The sequence below is a fragment of the Dysidea avara genome, chromosome 5, assembly GCF_963678975.1.
Source record: "Dysidea avara chromosome 5, odDysAvar1.4, whole genome shotgun sequence".
NCBI classification, from domain to species: Eukaryota; Metazoa; Porifera; class Demospongiae; order Dictyoceratida; family Dysideidae; genus Dysidea; species Dysidea avara.
In genome coordinates, this window is record NC_089276.1 from 19149543 (window position 1) to 19173072 (window position 23530).

General features: G+C 38.9%; 1 protein-coding gene across 1 annotated transcript in view; it reads right to left on the reverse strand.

Annotated features, from left to right (window-relative positions):
* The window catches only part of LOC136256875 (immunoglobulin superfamily member 10-like), a 40658-nt gene extending 17639 nt beyond the window's left edge, over nucleotides 1-23019 (reverse strand). The window contains exons 1-7 of the mRNA XM_066049936.1: nucleotides 22885-23019; nucleotides 10560-10693; nucleotides 10325-10508; nucleotides 10112-10260; nucleotides 9427-9744; nucleotides 7871-8236; nucleotides 6878-7165 (exon numbers count right to left, since the gene is read on the reverse strand). Of these exons, the coding sequence (XP_065906008.1) occupies nucleotides 6878-7165; nucleotides 7871-8236; nucleotides 9427-9744; nucleotides 10112-10260; nucleotides 10325-10508; nucleotides 10560-10693; nucleotides 22885-22946 (1501 nt within the window). The 5' untranslated portion in view covers nucleotides 22947-23019. The remainder of the gene's footprint in view (nucleotides 1-6877; nucleotides 7166-7870; nucleotides 8237-9426; nucleotides 9745-10111; nucleotides 10261-10324; nucleotides 10509-10559; nucleotides 10694-22884) is intronic.
* Nucleotides 23020-23530: the final 511 nt, after the last annotated feature.

Here is a 23530-nt window from a genome sequence, read left to right on the forward strand (position 1 = left end):
AAAGAAACCATCATGTAGAGAGTTCAGTTTCAAACAAATCACCTGTAGAAAGTTCAGCTACAAACAAATCTCTCTGTAGAGAGATCAGATCAGCTAGAAGAAATTACCTTGTAGAGAGTTCAGCTACAAAGAAACCATCATGTAGAGAGTTCAGCTGCAAACAAATCACCTGTAGAGAGTACAGCTACAAACAAATCACCCTCTAGAAAGATCAGCTAAAAGAAGTCACCCTGCAGATAGTTCAGCTACAAACAAATCACCCTATAGAGAGATCAGCTAGAAGAAGTCACCTTGTAAAGAGTTTAGCTACAAAGAAACTACCATATAGAGAATTCAGCTATGAACAGATCATTCTGTTGAGAGTTCAGCTAGAAACAAGTCATCCTGTAGAGAGATCAACTAGAAGAAATTACCTTGTAGAGAGTTCAGCTACAAAGAAACAACCATGTAGAAAGTTCAACTGCAAACAAATCAAACTGTACAGAGTTCAGCTACAAACAAATCACCCTGTAGAGAGATCAGCTAGAAACAAGTCACCCTGTAGAGAAATCAACTAGAAGAAGTTACCTTGTAGAGAGTTCAGCTGCAAACAAACCATCATGCAGAGACTTCAGCTGCAAACAAATCACCCTGTAGAGAGTTCAGCTACGAAACGATCACCCTGTAGAAAGTTCAGCTAGAAACAAGTCATCCTGTAGAGAGATCAGCTAGAAGAAGCTACCTTGTAGAGAGTTAAGCTACAAAGAAACCACCATGTAGAGAGTTCAGCTGCAAACAAATCGAATTGTAGAGAGTTTAGCTACCAACAAATCACCATGTACAGAGTTCAGCTAGAAACAAGTTATCCTGTAAAGAGATAAGCTAGAAGAGGTTACCTTGCAGAGTGTTCAGTTATGAACAAACCATCATGTAGAAAGTTCAGCTGCAAACGAATCACCCTGAAGAGAGTTCAGCTATGAGAAGATCACCCTATAGAGAGTTCAGCTAGAAGAAGTCACCTTGTAGAGAATTCAGCTGCAAAGAAACCATCATGTAGAGAGTTCAGCTGCAAACAAATCACCTGTAGAGAGTACAGCTACAAACAAATCACCCTCTAGAAAGATCAGCTAAAAGAAGTCACCCTGTAGAGAGTTCAGTTACAAATAAACCACCATGTAGAGAGTTCAGCTACAAACTAGTGACCTTGTAGAGACATCAGTTACCTTGTAGAGAGTTCAGCTACAAAGAAACCATCATGTAGAGAGTTCAGCTGCAAACAAATCACCTGTAGAGAGTTCAGCTACAAACAAATCTCCCTGTAGAAAGGTCAGCTAGAAGAAGTTTCGTTCAGCTACAAACAAATCACCCTGTAGAAAGATCAGCTAGAAGATGTTACCTTGTGGAGAGTTCAGCTACAAAGAAACTATCATGTAGAGAGTTCAGCTTCAAACAAATCACCTGTAGAGAGTTCAGCTACAAACAAATCTCTCTGTAGAGAGATCAGATCAGCTAGAAGAAATTACCTTGTAGAGAGTTCAGCTACAAAGAAACCATCATGTAGAGAGTTCAGCTGCAAACAAATCACCTGTAGAGAGTTCAGCTACAAACAAATCTCCCTGTAGAAAGGTCAGCTAGAAGAAGTCACCTTGTAGAGAGTTCAGCTACAAAGAACCATCATGTAGAGAGTTCAGCTGCAAACAAATCACCTGTATAGAGTTCAGCTACAAACAAATCTCCCTGTAGAGAGATCAGCTAGAAGAAGTTACCTTGTAGAGAGTTTAGCTACAAAGAAACCATCATGTAAAGAGTTCAGCTGCAAACAAATCACCTGTATAGAGTTCAGCTACAAACAAATCTCTCTGTAGAGAGATCAGCTAGAAGAAGTTACCTTGTAGAGAGTTCAGCTACAAAGAAACCATCATGTAAAGAGTTCAGCTGCAAACAAATCACCTGTATAGAGTTCAGCTACAAACAAATCTCCCTGTAGAGAGATCAGCTAGAAGAAGTTTCCTTGTAGAGAGTTCAGCTACAAACAAATCACCCTGTAGAAAGATCAGCTAGAAGAAGTTACCTTGTGGAGAGTTCAGCTACAAAGAAACCATCATGTAGAGAGTTCAGCTGCAAACAAATCACCTGTAGAGAGTTCAGCTACAAACAAATCTCTCTGTAGAGAGATCAGCTAGAAGAAGTTACCTTGTGGAGAGTTCAGCTACAAAGAAACCATCATGTAGAGAGTTAAGGTGCAAACAAATTACCTGTAGAGAGTTCAGCTACAAACAAATCTCTCTGTAGAGAGATCAGCTAGAAGAAGTTTCCTTGTAGAGAGTTCAGCTACAAACAAATCACCCTGTAGAAAGATCAGCTAGAAGAAGTTACCTTGTGGAGAGTTCAGCTACAAAGAAACCATCATGTAGAGAGTTAAGGTGCAAACAAATTACCTGTAGAGAATTCAGTTACAAACAAATCTCTCTGTAGAGAGATCAGCTAGAAGAAGGTTCCTTGTAGAGAGTTCAGCTACAAACAAATCACCCTGTAGAAAGATCAGCTAGAAGAAGTTACCTTGTGGAGAGTTCAGCTACAAAGAAACCATCATGTAGAGAGTTCAGCTGCAAACAAACCACTTGTACAGAGTTCAGCTACAAACAAATCTCTCTGTAGAGAGATCAGCTAGAAGAAGTTACCTTGTAGAGAGTTCAACTACAAAGAAACCATCATGTAAAGAGTTCAGCTGCAAACAAATCACCTGTAGAGAGTTCAGCTACAAACAAATCTCCCTGTAGAAAGGTCAGCTAGAAGAAGTCACCTTGTAGAGAGTTCAGCTACAAAGAACCATTATGTAGAGAGTTCAGCTGCAAACAAATCACCTGTATAGAGTTCAGCTACAAACAAATCTCCCTGTAGAGAGATCAGCTAGAAGAAGTTTCCTTGTAGAGAGTTCAGCTACAAACAAATCACCCTGTAGAAAGATCAGCTAGAAGAAGTTACCTTGTGGAGAGTTCAGCTACAAAGAAACCATCATGTAGAGAGTTCAGCTGCAAACAAATCACCTGTAGAGAGTTCAGTTACAAACACATCTCCCTGTAGAGAGATCAGCTAAAAGAAGTTTCCTTGTAGAGAGTTCAGCTACAACAAATCACCCTGTAGAAAGATCAGCTAGAAGAAGTTACCTTGTGGAGAGTTCAGCTACAAAGAAACCATCATGTAGAGTGGTCAGCTGTAAACAAATCACCTGTAGAGAGTTCAGCTACAAACAAATCTCCCTGTAGAGAGATCAGCTAGAAGAAATTACCTTGTAGAGAGTTCAGTTACAAAGAAACCACCATGTAGAGAGTTCAGCTGCAAAGAAATCACCTTGTAGAAAATTCAGCCACAAACAAATTGTCCTGTAGAAAGATCAGTTAGAAGAAGTTACCTTGTAGAGAGTTGAGCTACAAAGAAACCATTCTGTAAAGAGCTAAGCTGCAAACAAATCACCTGCACAGAATTCAGCTACAAACAAACCACCCTGTAGAGAGATCAGCTAGAAGAAGTTACTTGTATATTGTTCAGCTACAAACAATTCACCCTGTAGAGAGAGCAGCAAGAAGAAGTCACTTTGTAGAGTGTTCAGTTACAAAGAAACCTCCATGGAGAGTTCTGTAATAAATATATGTATTATATATAAATAATTTGTACATTTACTGATAAAATCAGAAATATTTAAAGTACATCTGCTTCATCTTTTCTTCTTCCTGTGGAAAAGAAAAAAAGACAGGTTAAAAAAGTGCGGTCATAGGCCGGCTTTGGGGTATACAAATACAAAAAGAAGTGAAATCTAATCCAAAACAGCCAGCTGTAAAAAAAGTGTGTGGCCCTCAAAAAGGCTATGGTGAAAAAAGATGTGAAATCCAAGGTGGCGGCCAAGAAATGGCTGTGATGGTAGGTTAATGGTAAAAATTTTAATAACGGCAATTTAGATGAATTTTTTGCCAAGACCAGCACAAAAATTCACCTGAATTGTTATTATTAAAATTTTTACCATTAACCTACCATCACAGCCATTTCTTGGCCGCCACCTTGGATTTCACATCTTTTTTCACCATAGCCTTTTTGAGGGCCGCACACTTTTTTTACAGCTGGCTGTTTTGGATTAGATAACAATATCATCAACAATTCTTCGAAATCCACTAAGTCCTGTGAACGCTTCTGCCATGCGTCGATCATAATGTTCAGAGATTGATGATATACCGTAAGGGGCCTGAAGGTATTTGAACCTACCAAACGGAGTTATGAAGGTTGTCAAAAGTTGGCTTTGTGCATCTAATGAACACTGATGGTATCCCTTTCTAGCATCTAAGACTGTAAAGAATTTCGCATTGCTTGCAGCCATGTCTGCTACAGCCTCTGCTGGGGAGCATGACTGGTATCTTTCTCGTCTTACAAAGTGGTTCAAATGGGACAAGTCCACACACATATGAATAGAGTCACTGTTTTTTTTGGGGGTAACTACAATGGGGGCACACCAATCTGTCGGTTCAGTAACAGGGGCAATGATGTGCTGTTCCTGTAACAATTCTAGTTCTGCAGCTAACTTATCATGATATGCGAAGGGTATAGATTGGGGAGATGTCAAATAAAATGGTTTGGCATCACTTGTCAAGTGGATGTGGAATTGCTCACCATCCATAGCTCTAATAATGCCATCAAATACTCTGGGGAATTCATTAATTATGGAGTCTTTGGTGAGCATGGAAGTGCCTACATCAGTGGAGATGATGTTGATAGGTGATTCATCAAGGGTTGTGGTACAGATAGCTTTAGTGGAAGCCGATGGGTGTGGATAACAGTCTGGTAGTATACCGAGGTTCTTGCAGGCTTTCCATGATATAAGGATTCCGCAAACATTTGGATAAATGTGTAGGTCATCGGAGGATTCTGTGTTACTGAGTTTAAGGCAGATGGGCAGTTTTCCCACAGGGTGAATTTCCGTACCATTAGCAGCTTTGGGGACCGTGGTGGATGGCAGGAGGTTATCAATGTGTTCATTCAGATGAGCTAGTATTTCTTCACCAGCTGCAGAGATGTCTGCCCCTGAGTCTGGCAAAACGGTAGCGGCTGTAGCTCCATTAAGCTATTGAGAGTAATCTTGGGGGCGGGGTCAGTGGCAGTCACGTGACGGATGGTGGAAAGGAGTGACAGGGCGTTGGCACCAACTGGTGTTGGTGTGGTATCTGGTTGTGGCAGTTTGCTACGGCATACCTTAGCAAAATGACCCAATTTGCCACAAATGTTACAAGACAGGCCAAAGGCAGGGCACCGTGAACGTCCTCCAAAGTGAGGCTTGTTACCACATCCTGAACAGGTAGGTGGGTGACTGGAGGTTGCCTGGCTGAGTGGCTTCCTGTGGGATGGCGGTGGGTTTTTTAACGCTGCAACTGAGTCATGGTATCTGCTAGACATGCTTGCCTGCTGTCTCTTAGCTGCTTCTTGGTCTTGGCATACCTGCATAGCCCTGTCAAGGGTCAGGTCTTTCTCCTGCAAGAGATCTTCAACTGTGTCCCCGTCGAGGATACCTTCAATGATTTGATCGCGTATGTTCTTGCGTGTACAATCGTTCGAACAAACGTTACATGTCTTGACCAGTTCGAGAAGCGCTAATACGAAGTAATCGAAGGTCTCTCCAGGCTGTTGACTACGTCTACGAAAGTTTCTACGCTCTACTGACTCATTAATGTGGCCATCTATATATTTTTTGATGGCGCTTATGATTGCTGCAATGTCTGCTTTCTCAGTATCAGAAAGGCCGAGATTTTGAACAATGGAGAGAGAGTTTCTCTGGAAAAACACAGGCTTAGCGCTTGGACTTTATTATCTGCACTTTCTTCTGACAGTCCCAAAAGACTCATGTACGATTCCCACTGAGCTTGCCATGTAGCAAAGTCTGAACCGCGGTCTATTTGTATGTCTAACTTAGGTAAATCATCTTGTCTGAACACATAGGGCATTCTTGGTGGTTGGGTGAACTTGGCAGATTGGTGCTAAGTGGAGAGAGAAAAATGGCGGAAGGAACAGTCACAATGTATGACAAAGTATCACCTTCTGTGGTGCCTCTAACCGGCACCAGGGAACCAGTTGAGTGGTTACAATAACCCAGTAGTGAGTTTGAAGGACGATGACGACGGTTGCGTTGACGGCTACACGAGTCTGAAAACTGCTCGCAGCGCCATGTAGGAACGTGATAACCAATTAAATCACACACACGTGATCCTACTTACAACCATTGTTATGAATACACTATGATTATAATTAGCCTATAATACAATACTAAGATATTCCTACATATATATCGAGCATACAAATGTAATAATATAGATCGCATGGATACACAACTTGAACCATAGGTAAAATAATATTTATTTTTACTAAAGAGAGTCCTTAATTAATTAATTAATTGTTATTTTCATAAAATCATTTGCGGTCACAGCTTCAGGATTGGAGAATTGAATTCTATAGATTCTAGTTATTGGTTATTAAGTGTGTATTAGAGTGTGATGTTGTGATGTCTTGCCAGGTACATGTCCATCAAACACTAATAAGGATACTGTAGCTGCACATACATATGAAACAAAAAATTAACTGATTATTGCTATCCAAATTACTTGAAAAATGTGGCGGGCATGAATAACGGTCTGCTAGCATAAGCTCCAGCTGTCATTTATAAGTGCATACACTATCAAGTATAGTTTATGCCACAAAATGTTTCTCTGAAAATAATTGTAAACACATGTGCCTAATAACCAGAATCTATGAAACTTGTATGTTTTAACTTTTGGTATGCATGCACAATTCATGCACAATTCATGCACAGTCACTGCAACAGTACTAGCAATAATAAAGTTATATGGTCATTACTACTTACTGTTCACTGTTAACTGTCCTGAGCTAGTAGCCCTACCAGCTATATTGGTAGCATGACATGTATACCTTCCTACATCCAACAATGAGACATTTAAAATTATCAGTGTGCTTTGTGTGCCAGTAGTAGATATTGGTGAGGATATAAAGTATTTTGAAAAGTTGGTAGTGTTCACTTTGGTGTCATTGAAGTACCAGTCAATAAAGGGGACTGGTTCACCAGTAGCTTGACATGAGAATAAAGCTGTTCCTCCATTTTTATATGCATGATTCACCAGTCTTAAGCTGATAACTACAAAAGTGTAAAATCAAAATTAATGATACTTCAAATCTCATATATTACAATAATATGTATGGTGAGAAAAATATGCCCACACACTGATGTAACAGTTACAGTATATAAAATGCAAATCAAAGGTTTTTCTATTCAAACTAAATTAGCCAGTTGACTCAGGAGCTTGATTTTCAAACCAGTATTTCTGCAAGTATGTATATTATAAGTTTAAGAGTATTTTTGGTAAGATTTAGTGGGTACTGTAACAGTATATGTAGTTTTGAAACTAGAAATTGCAATGAATGTTAAATACTGCATTAACTCAGCTATTTTATAGCACAACACATATATACTTGGTATCTAAACTGGTTAGATACACACGACAAAACTTTCTGTCATGTGTGTCACATGCTATAATGGATTCCAGTCACAACAGCCATCAGAAATCATTGCTAGTGTGTAAGTTGCTAGAAAGCATTGCCATCATAAAGAAGACCATATTCATCTAGGAAGCTTACCAATGAGTTATTTTTGCACTAATTTGATCAGGAAGCCACCATTCCTGACAGTGACTAGAGTTGCCTGAACCATAATCTAAATCAGTTATTGCACAAATCCAGGTATCTGTGCTATTTAGAGACCCGAGAAATGGCACCGAGGGCAAATAACACAGATAGCTGGATTTGTGCAATGAAACTTATACATATCTACAATTGAATATACCTGGCATAGTAGTTGTGATAAGTTGTACAGCAACAGTATTAATAGTGCTTGATAAATCTTCTCCAATTCCACAAGTGTATATTCCATTGTAAGAGCTGTTTATTAAAGGGAGTTCTAGTACAGCCACATATTGTCTATATGAGGAATAGGGGATATAGTGGTGTTTTTCATCACTAACAACATTTCCATTTTGGAAAAACCATTTTTGTCTTCTGTATATTCTCTGTCCATTCTGATCAAAGCAAGAGCATCTAACTCGAGCACCCCGCACAATATAAATTATTTTGTCTCCATCGGTGGAAGTAGTTGGTGTAGCAGTTAATCTATTTCCATCTACTGAACACTGTTGACTGGATGTATCAGCCTCTGCAAAAAGGTGTTGTAAGTAAATATTTCACAGAACTCTCACAGCTCCTCAGTGAGATAGAATTTGTGATGATCAATACAAAGTACAGCAGTGTTAACGTTAGGAACAATATATAATCACAAGTATGTATGTATTTTCAGTCTTTAAATTAACATTTAAAATCAAGCCTCATCCAAAGTATAAATATGTACAAGTGTAAGAAAAATAGGAATTGTAAACTAGAGTAAGTACCTCAATAAGAAGTACCGAAACAAGCTGGATTGGAGTAGTACGTAAATCAATACTGTCATGTTGTCAGGTTTTGAGTGATAATATATTCTGTGCCATGTTCATACCTTGCTCGTTCCTACTAACATCTGTATGACATAAGCAAATAGTTAGCTATGTACAGCTCACACTTTAAAATAACCATGCAAGAATTTCCATGGATAGCTGAAATTATGCATACATGGAAAGTTTGGTAATTATCAGTTCTTGTCAAACCTCAACCCTAAGTTACTTTTCAGATCTCATCTTTTTTATCCCCTTCATAGGCCCAAGGATGTAATTAAGATAAGCATATCAGTGGTGGATACAGGGGGGTTGCAATGGTTTCAGCTGAAACCCCAACTATATAAGGCGCATGCCCGAGATCAGTTTACGGAGTGGGCACAGGTGGGTGAAACTACCTAGTTTGTACACTAGCAGCCAGGTGCGCAATCCACATTCACTATAATAATAGCTAAACACGTAGGTGATTCTAAAGGGGGTGCTGAAAAATAAGTTTTGAAAAATCTTGGAGAAAAGTTGCAGCATAGATTAGCAGTTATTTTCATGTTTTTAATATAAATTTTAGGCTGGTTTTAAGCCTTCAAATTGAAAAAAATCCTTCAGTTTCTGGGGGTTGCATCCCCAGACCCCCTGAATTTCTACTTTATATTACAGCCATAAAACAATAGCCATGCTGTGCCCTACTTGGCCCCTCCTGTAGGTCAGGTTTAGAATCACCACTGCTCCTCTTGCAGTCAAAATCTGAGACTTCGTCTTTCTCCTTCAATTTTTGCTGCCAAATTAGGTCACGTCAATGATCATGTGCATGCATTGGTTATAGATTACAGCTCTTTCTGGCATGTGTCGTAATATTAACTGCTTGACCTGGGTTAAACTTGCAATTAAGTATAATACGTATATATGTAAGTACTACACTCACTGAGTTCAATGATAGCCATAATACTAGGAGGAAATGAAGTTCCAATTCCACAAGTGTATGTGCCAGCAAAAGGGTAATTAAACGTTGGAATAACTAACACTGAAGACATCTCTTTGTAGCCTTGTGTTATGTAAGGCTTGACATTTGAGGTATAATAGTAATCATAAAGTCTACTGCCATTAGGAAAAAACCACCAGACGTTATCATCATGCCCTCCATTACAACTACAGTTTATTGTCACATTCTTCATGTCATTAGGCAGTGTACCACCAGTAGACATCAGGGTTGTAGGGTTTATAGGAATAATCTCACAACTGCCTAAAGATGATGATGAATTTAAAATATGTATGTACATGTGAACACATACAAACAATTATACAATTGCATATATGCTAAAGTTTTACAGCTAGTGATACATGTGCTCAGTAATATCAAGAATAAATTAGAGAAGACAGTACACATGGTAGTAGTTCATTAAATATGAATACATAATTTACTCAGGTGGAACACAACAAAAGTAATACAAGTAACAGGTAAAAACGAAGTTTTTAATAAGCACAATATTGATTGCTTGAATTGTTATATAATTTGCAATTCTAATTTGCAGGCTTATTTTGGTCTTTGTATATATTCCATGTAAGATTCTTAAGACTTATTCTTAAGAGATTATTGAATAATGGATAACCTTCACATGTACAGTTTCCTGTAGCTATGTCAAATGCACAAAGTCTTGCCACTCTGTTAGTTCCATCAAACACCAAACCATTTTGATATCTATTATTACAATAATAAGTGTCGATGCTTGCTAATGACGAGGAGTGTACACACCGTGACCTACACAAAGTGAAAGACATTGTTAGTAGATTTATGATATATATATATACGTACATATACTTACCCTTGATCAGCAAAATTTATTATTTTGTGCAAGCCACAATTATTTTCATTTATTTTAATGTGGCTAATGAAGGATGAATGATGTGGAAATGATTTTAATGACCAATTTATGTTCAGTTGAAAAAGTGGATTAGTAGCTGCTGCAGGCTCTTTGAATACAAACTGCATCTTTGTATTGAACCTTGCTGTGTAACACAAAGGTAAACTATATTTCTCAATACAGATATGAAACTTACAATGCAATTCAGCATTACATTTCCAGCTGCCATTTCTTCCAGTCTTATAGCATAATGATGGAGGTGGAAATCGACCAAGCCTTTTATCACAATGCACCAGGGAGCCAAAGGTGATTTCAACACCAGTAAACATACTGCAAGTGCATTAAAATAAACAAGTATAAGGAATTTTAAGTTATGCCTGCATCTAATATGCTGGCATAATTTTTAGAATAATAGGTCACCAATTTTGTGAGTAGGATGGTTATAGGCATAATTATGACTGGATTTTGGAAAATCACCCTTATGGTCGTATTGTTGATTCAGAGAAAAAAGTATTTTAATAATTTAATCACCAGCCTTGGCAGCTACATGTATAGATGTTTCACCAAAGATGGAGCAATTCACAACCTTTAAGAACACCTCATGGCCAAGGTAATCCCTGTAGAGTTTTCTACCATTTTAGATAGGTTTTTTCACCTGTGTTGCTGTATCAAGAGTCCTGCGGAGGGTGGGCAAGAGATAGACTACAAAATGGACAAGGAAGGCACCAGACCCACAAAACAACCCGTCAGGGGCAGGAAATAGACTGAAATCTCACAAAACAGACATACATCACACATTCAGCTCTCTGCTCATCTGTCCAGAGTGTATGAACCCCCCTAAGTACTTCCCTGTTGTTCACAGACCTGTACAGACGTCTGGCGTGGTTATACAGGCCGCCAGAAACAGCCCACCAAAATCAGACCCGACAAGTTAAAGGCGAGTTTGATATGGAAATCATTAGCCTGATATTGCAGCAACTTCATGCTGGTGATATCTCATCTTTGGCTCTTGTGCCCATATGGTTGATTTTACTAAATCCGGTCACAATTTTAGAATTATCGGATGTTCTCAGGAATAATCAGTGGAAGTAAAGGGTGTGTCTATTCTTGATTAGCTAGTAGAAAGAGTTAAGTTACTAAGAATGATATATAGCTGGCATTATTATCAGAGTGCTTGCTGAAAAGTCTCTAAAAGATCAATATACTCTAGAATGCTCAAATATTCTAATAGAGCAGTCAGATCGTTTCATGTTAACAATCTGCAGCCAGCATCAGGGATGTACCTGAGCTATTCTGAAACTTGTGCATCTTATACCAGTGTATCTTCTTCAAGTCTTTGAACACATTGATATTATTATTATTCTGTCTGTCTCTCTGTGAATGCTATCCCACTAGGGACCTGTGAGAAGGGTAAAGCCTGTGAATACAGGGAGTCATAAACATGTAACTAAAACGTTGAAGAATGCTAGACCCAGCGGTGACTTGATCCCCAGCAACATGCATTATCTACCTAACTTAGCATGTAGCTTTTTTAAAGTTAATACACTAATAGTATTATTGAAAACACTCAGATTATTACTGCAGATATTCTAAGTCTGCAGATACTCTAAGTCTGTTGTAACTATTTATGGCTAGAAAAATACTTCATTTATGGCTATTAATTAATTCTGGCAAAACTGCTTATAGCAGCATCTTGAAAACTAAGCGACTAGCCATAGAATCTAAATGAGCATTATTATGGAATAATAGGATAGATATATATACAAGAATAAAAAAAGAATAATAGGGGAGTTTTTTGGGGAAAATCTGGAAAGTAAAATGTTGAGCATAATAGGCTCAGGCCTTCAATTAGGGATCGTAGAAAAAGTAGGGAAACAAGGGAGGTCACCTACACCTGCAGATATACTAGTGAGCATTTACCCTGTATTAGGGATTAAATGTTCACTAGTATATCTTCAGGTGTAGGCGACCTCCCTTGTTTCCCTACTTTTTCTATGATCTCTAATCAACTGAAAATTCTTAATTTTTTCTTATATTTGTTTGTTTACTTTTTTTGTAACATTATTACGACTGGTGTACTACATCAAAAGAAAGGATGGCACCAGAGTTAATGTTTTCATCTGAATACACGTCCCAGCTATCAATTACTGACTCTAAGGTGAAGTGGCCATTATGCTTCGCTATCAGCTTTGTTCAGCCCATTATGGCACAGCATTAAAAATGAAGAAGCACCCTGTGATAAATCCAGTCACCATAGAAAATGTATATGGAAGCCATGCATCGTGCTACCACGAATCAACACCTTGGGCTATCTGTAAAAAGAAATAAGACACAAAGGTAAGTCCATGATGCATGCATTGTACGTACTGAGGTATGCCAGAAGGCACATCTCGAGACAAAGCGATGTCGAACAGTGAGTAAATCAAGCCTGTAGCCCTAGCTGTTATCAAGTTACGCTTGCCTGAAGGTGTGCAGGCAGGCAGGCAGGCAGGCAGGCAGGCAGGCAGGCAGGCAGGCAGGCAGGCAGGCAGGCAGGCAGGCAGGCAGGCAGGCAGGCAGGCAGGCAGGCAGGCAGGCAGGCAGGCAGGCAGGCAGGCAGGCAGGCAGGCAGGCAGGCAGGCAGGCAGGCAGGCAGGCAGGCAGGCAGGCAGGCAGGCAGGCAGTTAGTCAGTAGAAAATTCCATTGAATAAAATTTAAAAAAAATTCGTAACAATCTATTGACTGAAGGCACTTTGGGCTTGGTTATACATAACCAATACTGCCAAGGCACTAGGATGGTATTATGAAGCTGGTTTTTTGGGTGATATTTTTGGCCAGAAAACCCAAACTTCCTGCTATCATACTGTATGATGGTACACAGAGATGTGATATGCATGACTCTTATCAAGAGTTCATAATATATATATATTTAGGAGAGTATCCAACGCCTGTATTACCCCTTCAAAATGCACTGCGTAATAATTGTGCAACATTGTGTAACATATCTGTATAATTTCAGTAAACTCCAACACATGGCTTTGCCATGAAAGACTTGTTGATGGGCGTTGATATACCAAAGCGAAGGCCTGCAAGCACTTCAAGGCCCTTATAGTTCGCAAGTTAGCACGTTTGGTGATGATGACTATTGCATAACATTATTATGCAGTAGGTTTTGAAGGGGCAATACAGCATTGGATACTCTCCTAAATAATATTAAGAACTCTTGCTCTTATTTAGTAAGTCATTATAAGAAGTACTGAACTCATAGATACATACTTCATGCTAATTATCTGTAAAAATAAGAATTATCAATTTTGTTTTTGAACTTTTCCATTTTTGTTTTGCAGTTTTTATTCTTATGTGTTAATGTCTCATCTTTGTACTATATGACTGCATGTATGTCTCATTTTTGTACTATGTAACTGTTTGTACCACTCCTACAAGGAAGAACAGCTTAAGCCGATTGCATCGAGTTTAAACAATAAATCAAATCAAATCAACGTTGCAATAAAGCCTTATGTAATCTTGTTACTGCTGAACAATCTATTGTCTTACTTATCAGATGAAGCCAGGACTCTTGTGAGATACTTTACTAGTAGTAAAAAGAAAATAAAACCCAGTGGTGCAGCCAAGGGTGGGCCTGGCCTGCGTGGGCACGTGCCTACCCAAATTTTCATAGGACAGTGGCACCCACTCTCTATTGCTACTACGAACAAGAAACAAGTAGTGCATACCTTGGCAGCACCATATGTTTGGTGTAAATCAGCAGCTGATATTGAAATAAGTTCAATAATTACATCACGGGATCCAAGTAGTTTTGATCCTTTCTGTTTAATGATTTAATGCACAGCATGACGTGATTCAAATTTTAGGTGGGGAAGAAAGGAACACGAGGAACGAGATCCAGTCTATTTTTCATGACAGGAAACAGCATGGATTCTGCATGCTGCTTAATAACCAAAAGCGATAGATGAAAATTAGATTCTCTGGTGTTAGACAAGTCGGTTGGAGATGAAAGATTCAGTTATGACTGCATTAAGCCATACGACTATCTTAAGAGTCAGGCTGGAGTATAAAGAGTTGTGTACAAGTACAGGAGAGGAAGTGTAGGTAGTTTTATTTCTAACTTCAATCATATCATTCATGCAGTAGTATTAGACTAATGAAATAAGCTGTAGGAACAGCAGAGTAGTGTATTATTAGCTAGCAAGATACATATATGCACTTTCGAAACAGTTTTTAAACCAAATGTATGTAGACTGCACTAAGGAAGGACTCGTATTTTGTGCTGGTTGCATGGGGTGAGACATGTGGGTGAGTATGCCCACCCTACAATACTACTATTGTGATACATTGTGACTGATTGCTTCATTGTTTTACTAGAGTACGAATGTAATAAATGATGGGTTTGTTTTCATCACTAGTTTAAGCAATAAAGTTGCTGGAAGTAATCATCCATTAGCTGCAGAGCAGACTATAACTAGTCTTCATTGATCTGACATTATGTCAGATCAAAGTCAAAGTTGATCTGACATTGTATGGCAATGCATGTGCAAAGCAGCAAAATGCATATGCATGCAAAGCTAGGGAGATCTGGGGCATGCTCCCCTCAGAAAATTTTGGAGTTTCATTTTTGGAGATTACAAATGATGAGTATTTTGGCACCCAAAACTCCTTCATAGAAACAAGCACTCGCTTGCATGCTTTGTTACTGGACAACTTTTTCTCCAGGCGTTTTCAACTTAAGCGGCTTATTACTCGCCAATCGCTACACCTAGAAGCAGTAGACAACCATCATCAGGTATAGAAATTACAGTAATTTAGTTTTCCATGCTGTTTTGAAAACTCAGATATCTTCTTTAATTTCTGTGTAACAAAGGATTTAGTGCCCATGGTTGTCCATTTCCACTGGTTTCTACATATTATTATGGCTAACCACAGCATCCAGTATTGTACAAAGAGCAATTAAAATACTTTCACATTAAATGAACTGGTCTATTGCTATAGATTGTGAACCAAGTATTATATAGATGTCACAAAACATTGCATTGGATAATATCATATCAACTCATCATAATGTTATTTTTATAGATTTATGTATGTGGCTCAGTGATGCGGTGCATGGCTGCTGTTTACAGTACATGGAACAACAATACTAAAACAAGTGTTAGGATCACCTGGATAGAGTTTGCTGACTTGCTAAACATGGTGTTTGCTTGTTGGCCCGTAAAGTCGATTATCTTTGATGTGATCCATGGAAAACTCTACTACAAAGCTTTGCCTATCAGTTCTGAGTGGTTTTCAAGTACAAACTCATGATTATCAGCCATGGAAAGCATTATTCAGCAATTTTGTGGCTCTATAACTCGCTCATCCTTTACTCTATTCACAGTAGACAACCACAAAGTGAAAGAGAAATTAATGTAGTTTTGTTCTGTGTACAGAGAATTACAGTATATTGTATACTTTGTAAGTAACAGTGATTTAATAATCAATTATCATCGTTTTCCCAATGGTTTCAATACATTTTTATGGGCATCCACAGCATCCAGTTGCTATGTCATATGCAATTAATACTAATTGCATTTTTAAAGTCCTTAAATTTGACCGGATTTGTGAAATGAGGTCTTCCACACACATCCAATTTACCAACCCTGACGATTAATAACTTAAGATTGGAAAAGCTATCGATTTAAAATTTTACCAGTAGTAAGCACCAACATAGCTTAATGGATAGAGAAAATGTCAGGTTTATATGTTAGCTGAACACTAGTTATGATCTCCCAAGTTCATAGAATTGGATGAGTGTGGAAGACCCCTTTTTGCAAATCCGGTCACAAATAAACTAGTCTATTATGATCATAATTATACTGCAGAACATTTAAAAACCCTTTATAAGCCACTAAAACAATGAGTGAACATGTGGTAGAATGGTGCAGATTACATTTCATTGATACATAGGTGCAGGTTCGATTTCCCAAGCCAGATGAATTTTTGAACCTTTTTGGTACCCTTTTTCAGAAGCACTTTGACTGTTCTATTAGAGTAGCTGACTGTTCTGTTAGAGCATATCGATCTTTCTTTTAGCAGAAAATGGTTGGCCATCCTTGATCGGTTCAGTAGGTAATTGGGCAGTCTTGGACTGAACTTTCATTGGCCTAAATGACTCCGTTTTCAGTGAAAGTTGAAGTCACTTGCATAGCTGCCAAGGTTGGTGAGTTGTGTTGGTTTACTTAGCTATATATATATTAGAAAAGTACTGTTCAGCACAAAAACACTCAGTTAGGGTGCAAAAGGGCTGCTTTTGCATAAAAGACTGATTATTCAACAGTACCAATTATCGAATGTCAGTGCAAAAAAAATTATAAGAAGTTTACAAAGTTATTCAACTAATGAAAATAGCAGTGCTAATGATGAATTAAAGTTTTTGTCACTATTTCACCTTGTATGGCATTACACAAACTCAAAATTACTGTTGAGTTTGTGTCATTACATTGTTTTGTTTTTAAAGGATGTCTTGCTGTCAAAGAAAGCCAAAGCAAAATGGAAATGTAAGCAGATATTCGCCACTCCCAAGGAAGAAGAGGAAGCAATATATGCCTGAGCAGATGAAAAAGGAAATAGAGACCGTGGTATCTGGGTAGAGCAGTGTTCATGATGCAGCACAGATGCATGATGTCCAAGATATATACCATACTTCAAAACAGATTTAGCAGTCATGGCATGAAGCCAGGGCCAGTGTCATACATGAATGCAATTGCTCTTGGAACATTTTTAAAGAATGTGCTTCAGCTGGTTATGGGAAGATGAGGAAGCAGGTATTGGCCATTGTAGAGAGAGTTGCTTGTGATAAGGAAGTAAGGAAATGTTAAGGAAGATAAGATCAGCGAAGATTGGTAGAGAAAGCTTTTGGAAAGACAGGATGACCTCACACTGAGGAAGGAGACAATACTGCCATGGATGCTGTAAACTCTGAGACAATGGGGTGCTATTTCATGACCAAGAATGACTTGTTGAAATCACCACATCAAATTTACAACATTGACAAAGGCACTAAATGTGGTGACTGCTAGGGGCAGTAAGAAGGTGTATATATACAAGGTCTACACTCTACAGGGAGGAAGGGACAGGTGATGATGGTAGCCTGTGGTAGTGCTGCTGGCCACGTCAGTGCACCTATGGTGTGAAGAAGCTATGCCATTCATGGAAAAGAGGTGAAGTCCCTGGAACCATTTATGGACTCAGTGAAAAGGGGTGGATTACGATAGAGCTGTTTCTTGCTGGTTGACAAAGCATTTTTGAAACATGCTGTATTGGCATGTCCTTTGCTTCTTTTGTTGAATGGACATATAGTACCCACTGCAACCATGAGCTTATTCAAATTGCTTACTGAGTGAATTTAGAAAAGATGTGGCTGAAAATGGGCCAAATGAAAAAACATCATGATCCAAAGTAGAGTCAAACCAGCAACCCCTGGATCAGTCTCATGCACTACCGCTTTGCTACTGTATGCACTCATACAAGATTGAGTTATTCTAGCTATAAAAATGGAGTGCCTAACCCTTACCCTTACCCTAACCTAATCCTAGGAGGCACTTTTCCTAATCCTAGGGGTGCTGCTTTTTTAATCCTCAAAAATCAATGGTAACATACTAACTACTGTACCTAGTGGCTAGCCATTCTAATCACTATAGACTATACAAAGACTAACTCCCTATATACCAGATTAGTTGGTAACAAAGCATTGAGCCATGATTTGCTGAAAAGACTTGGGTTTTTTACAGCAGATCCAGGGTTCTTCTGGGTAAAGTCATGGCAAGCAATCCTCCACTGCAACTTCAGTGGAGAGAAAACACAACAATCAAGAGGTTGGGTTTGATGGGTGGTATGAGGGGGGAGGCGTAGCACTATCACACCCTTCTTATGATAGCGAGGCACCCACAGCACAATCTTTACAACAACCATAGCTATTAAATCCACATTTTTTTGTATTCTTCATGCTTTAATTACATCATGTTTCTGACTCCTGGTATTTACACTAGCCATTAGGGAGAGCACTTTAGCACTCCGTGCAACTTGTGAGCTAATGACATCACATAATTCTAATTTATGTGATACATTATAGTTAAGGTAATTATAGGGACCTGCAACTTAGTTGGTGATAATGAAAAGAGAAAGAGAAGAAGTGGCTCAAGGAGGAAAAAAAATACATCAAGTTACAATTTCAGTGCATCACTTTTATGTCCCTTCTAGCTGAAATTAATGGTGGGTATACATAAGCAATGTTTTACAAACATTTTTATCAAACGGTACAGTCGTACTGTTTAAGTAGGGATTGTGGTGAATGTTTCGCGCGCCACCCAAAATTCCGCCTCTAAAAATCATCCTGCAGACATTTTACGTGGCGAAAATCATCTTTACGGAATAGTACTAGTCCATATAATACGTAAACAGCATTAAATACTTGCAACAAAGTACTTACAGGTGGCTGGATATAAAATTTTTAAAAATCGTCAAAACTCCAATTTTAGTCTCACTGCCTCACTCACTACCTCACTCACTGCCTGACCACAGTCGCAAGCCTAGAGCCCAAACTAAGCAGCGCACGGTCACCATTTTACACCACAACAACAAACTCACCGGTGGGATGTGCCTTTTGGGGTTCCGACGAGTGTATGCCCTGTGCACCTTGTATTTTCTTTTATCTTCAATCAGGTAAGTCGTTTTCTTCTTCAAGCATTGAAACTATACCGAGGTGTTAATTTTCCGTATCAACACTTTTTTTGTAGACACCACAAAATTATTTCAGAAGGCGCTTATGCTGCTGAAAGAGCGGGGCACTTATAATTTCAAGTGTTGCACGAGAAACATTAGTTGTCACTTTGACTTTTGCCAATGTCTGGACTGCAATTGACGAAGAGACTTGAGAAGGACTAATACTCGACGGCTTGTTCCTCTGAACACACTGACTCAGCCACTGAGTGCCGGACGGCGAGATCAGCGAGTGATTCATGTGATTCGATAGTGCTTTGTATTACTTCATCCTGTTAGTCGAGACTAAGCTCCAGACAACTGAAAGGGCCTGTTCATTCGAACAACTTCCGGCCAGGGTGAATAGAATGGGGACTATCGTACTGAGAATGCAGGTCATAGATCTGAGCGTCACTGCTACTACGATCAAAGGTAAGCTATGTACACTACTACAGGCTCCAATTTTGGCACAGTACTTTAATAAGCTGTAACTAGCTAGCTGTGCTACAACAAAAAACTAAACAAACTAGTATTTTAAAAATTGTTAATTTAGAAATGAAGTAGGGATCCATGCAATAAAAAGTAGTGAAACAAGAGATGAATGATGGTATTACAGCATAGCTCGATGGGAAAGTCCCTACTTTGGCACATTAGCTATAATTTTGCTCAATGCCAAAGTAGGAACTTTTCCATCGATCTATGCTGTAATACCATCATTCCTCTCTTGTTTCACTACTTTTTATTGCATAGATCCCTATTTCATTTTTTAAACTAACAATTTTTAAAAATACTAGTGTTACAACTCTGTAATGCTAGAGTGACCGGGATGTCTGGATTCAGTAGAATGGAATGAAACAGTAATCACCTAATTATCACCTCTTTAGAAAGACCACTTCCCAACAAAAACCACCTCTTATAAAGACCATTTTACTTTTAATTGCTACCTTGTTGATTTAGAGTGCATCCTCATAGGAAGGTCTTAATTGTGTGCCACATGCTGTAGATTTGATACAACAATATCCCCATGCAAAAATAACTGTTGTACCAAAAAGATGTGCCCACAAAACTAAGCAACTAAAGGAGTTGAGGCCAAGAAATGAATGTTAATACGTATAGCTACTAGCAAGAGTATATAATAGAAACCAAGAGTATCGAACGCGTGTATTACCCCGTGATTAATGATTGCATAAAGTAACACTGATATTTCAGTAATAGTTCGTTTTCATTGCCATTAAGGGTTGCTGTATTTATCCCAATTCGGCCACTAAACTAAGCGAAAATGTGATATCATTAAAGGGAATTGGCTAATGTTAAAGTTCTGGCACTGCCAAAGCGGATCTCTGAAGGTGTGGCAACACGCTCGTTGGTGCAACCGTTGCTTTAGCGAGCTGGAGTTATCTTGGGTCCTTACTACACTTTCTTTGTACAATAACTGTTGAATACTTGGTTGAATAACACGGAAAACTGGTGAACAAAGACCCGTTGCCATGTACGCATTTCAAATTACCATTTCGCATAAACAAACAATTACTGAAATATCTGTTACTTTATGCAATCATTAATAATGGGCTAATACACCATTCGACACTCTTGGTTTCTATTATATACTCTTACGACTAGCAAATAACTAAAATCTATATAACATTGGTCCTTTATCCTTGACTCGTGTAGTCTGACTGCATCCCCAATTAATTCCCTTTAACTCTAATTATCTAGTAATTTGGTACCTTTTTCATTGTAGAGGAGAAAATAGGTGGCCAAATGACTAGCTAATTAGTTTTGTGGCCAATTACTAGCCCCTTCAGTCGTCAGTTACATTTAGTTATGTGAACATGTCTTTATTGTATAGCCAAGCTTTTTTGAATGGGGGTATTACTGTGTCACAAATCAGATATCACTCTGACTTTTCTAGGCAGTGGCAGTCAATAAGACTATCGTATAGAGATACACTCTAAAACAAGATAGCAGCAATCTAGACATTAAAGTAGGTTTTTTTATAATTTGGTCTTTGTTAGGAGGTGGTCTTTATAAGGAGGTGACACTGGGTGAAATTAACTAATTACCGTTCCATTCCACTGAATCACGTGATCACGGGAGTGGTTGGCAACTGACTCGCTCTCTTCTTTGACCGAAAAAGTGACTCGTTTGTTGGTTTAACCTATGGTTTAACTCGATTCAACTCCAGTGACGAGGAAGTGATAAGTTTTATTGCTGTTGCCATGCCAGTAATTAGAGGAATCAGGCGCGACCGCGAGCACTACTTGACTTCACCTGAAACCACACCAATCAACGATTGTGATACTTGTATTACTTGTGATAGACCAATTGTCAATGACTATCTAGAGTGTGTGTGGTGTGAAAGGTATCAGCACCGAAGTTGTGCAAGGATAAGTGTTGACCTTTGCGACCTTCCCAAAAACATTGTATTTTTCTGTTGTGAGTGTATCAATAAACTTCCTACTGCTCTTATCACCTATGACAAAACTAAAGAAACTTGTACTACTATTGAAAACAAATTAAAATCAGTACAGGATACTTTGTCCAACAGGTTTGATAGTTTAGCTGAGACAATAAATGACCTGTCCTACCAATTAAACTGCCATGATGTAGAAGATTTGGATAATGTCTCTACAGTAAGTAGTCAGCCACCCAAACAAGAGCTCTCTACTCGACTCTCCAGCAAACATCCCTTATCTGTCAAATCTATTGCTTCGATGACTGCTGACATCATATTGGAAGAAAAAGAAAAGGAAAAGAGGAGACAAAACCTGATTGTACATAATGTTCCCGAATCAAACTTAACAGAAGCACATGCCAGAAAAAAGAAGACATCCAGAATCTAACCACTTTATTCAACCAGAATATTGGTGTATCAGCTTCTATCACTAATGCTATACGTATTGGAAAACAAGGTAATAAACCCAAGGTATCACTCTCTTCTAGAGAAGAAACACTCACCATCCTTCGTAGTCGATGGAACCTGAGAAGCAAAGAGCACCCATCACACGTCACCAAAACTTTCATCACACCTGACTTGACTTCACTAGAACAACAAAAGAGCAAACAACTTCGTGCAGAACTAGCTAATCTTAACAAGGAAGGAAAACGTTATAGAATCAAGCATGGTAAGATAATTCTGAGGGAAGCAGCTACTTTCCAAAGCAACAAGTAAAGTCAGCCAACTCCAAACAACATGTACCTGTAAAACCATGTGATGAACAAATTTAATGAAATCAAGCTTGATGTTGTGTTTCAACATCTACCACTCTGTAATTATAGAACTCATTTGTACCATTATCTGTGTTATATACTCTCTGTGAGGTTTACACAGTAATAATAATCCAGACGCCTACAGTGACCAGACCCTGAGCCAGACCCTTCCTCTTTATGCGAAGTGGCGGACGCCGCCAGACTAACAGACATAGGTGTAAAAGGATCAATGCTAGAAACTCGGCTAGAAAGTAGCGATGCTGTTCGATATGTATACGTGTCCTATATTACAATATTGGTGTTATATAATCGATTGTTTACGACGTTCAGGCGGGGTTTTATTCGTCACACACTGATCAGTTTCGCGACTAGCTAGCTAACAGGCCAGAGATGGCGCTATCACCTGGCGAAAATTCGACGTCACTGTACCATCGTTGCGAGATTTATGATAACAGGTAGACTATAAAACCCGTTTGATAATTGGTCGCTTACGCCCGGCTTGCTTGGATTTTACAGTACGTGAGTATGGTGCCGGCTAGCCCGGCTGCGTACCCATGCAGACCACTCACACTGAACTAACCAATCCGTTCCGTAGGTGGTCTCCAACGTTGAAAATAGCACTAAGCAGAGGACCAACTTCATTTTCGTCAATCTGTTCAGTCTGCCGCCCTACAATATAGCAACCGGCGCCGCAGCGGCGAGGACAACTGAGGGGTGAGTAGCTATGTAAACACTTGTTACGGTATAGCTATGTAGCTATATCTTTGTAGCTAATTGCATGTCTCGTCATATGTACCCACCTGCAGGATGTCTGTTTATGGTGAGTAACTAGTTAGTATGTAGCTACTTCTGTAGTTATTTCAGGTGTTTTCCAATGACGATAATGTTAAGATTTTAGGCAGTAGCGAGGACAGTAGCTATATACGTACATGACATATGTAGCTAGCTACACAAATTTAGAATTAAGGGACCTAGAGACTCAGGTGTTAGAACTGGAGCTCTCAAGGGAGTTTTACAAAGCGTACAAAGATTAGTCCCATTTGACAACATCCTAAGATGTTGAAGATCGAGCATTGAAAATCCTGTATCAGACATCATGCCGTACTTTCATGCATTGCATCTTGCCAGTATTAGTGAGGTATAACCAAGCCCAAAAGTATCCAGTACAACACTTCCTACAACAAGGAATTTTCTGCTGAATAACTATCTCACTAACTTTCAGACAA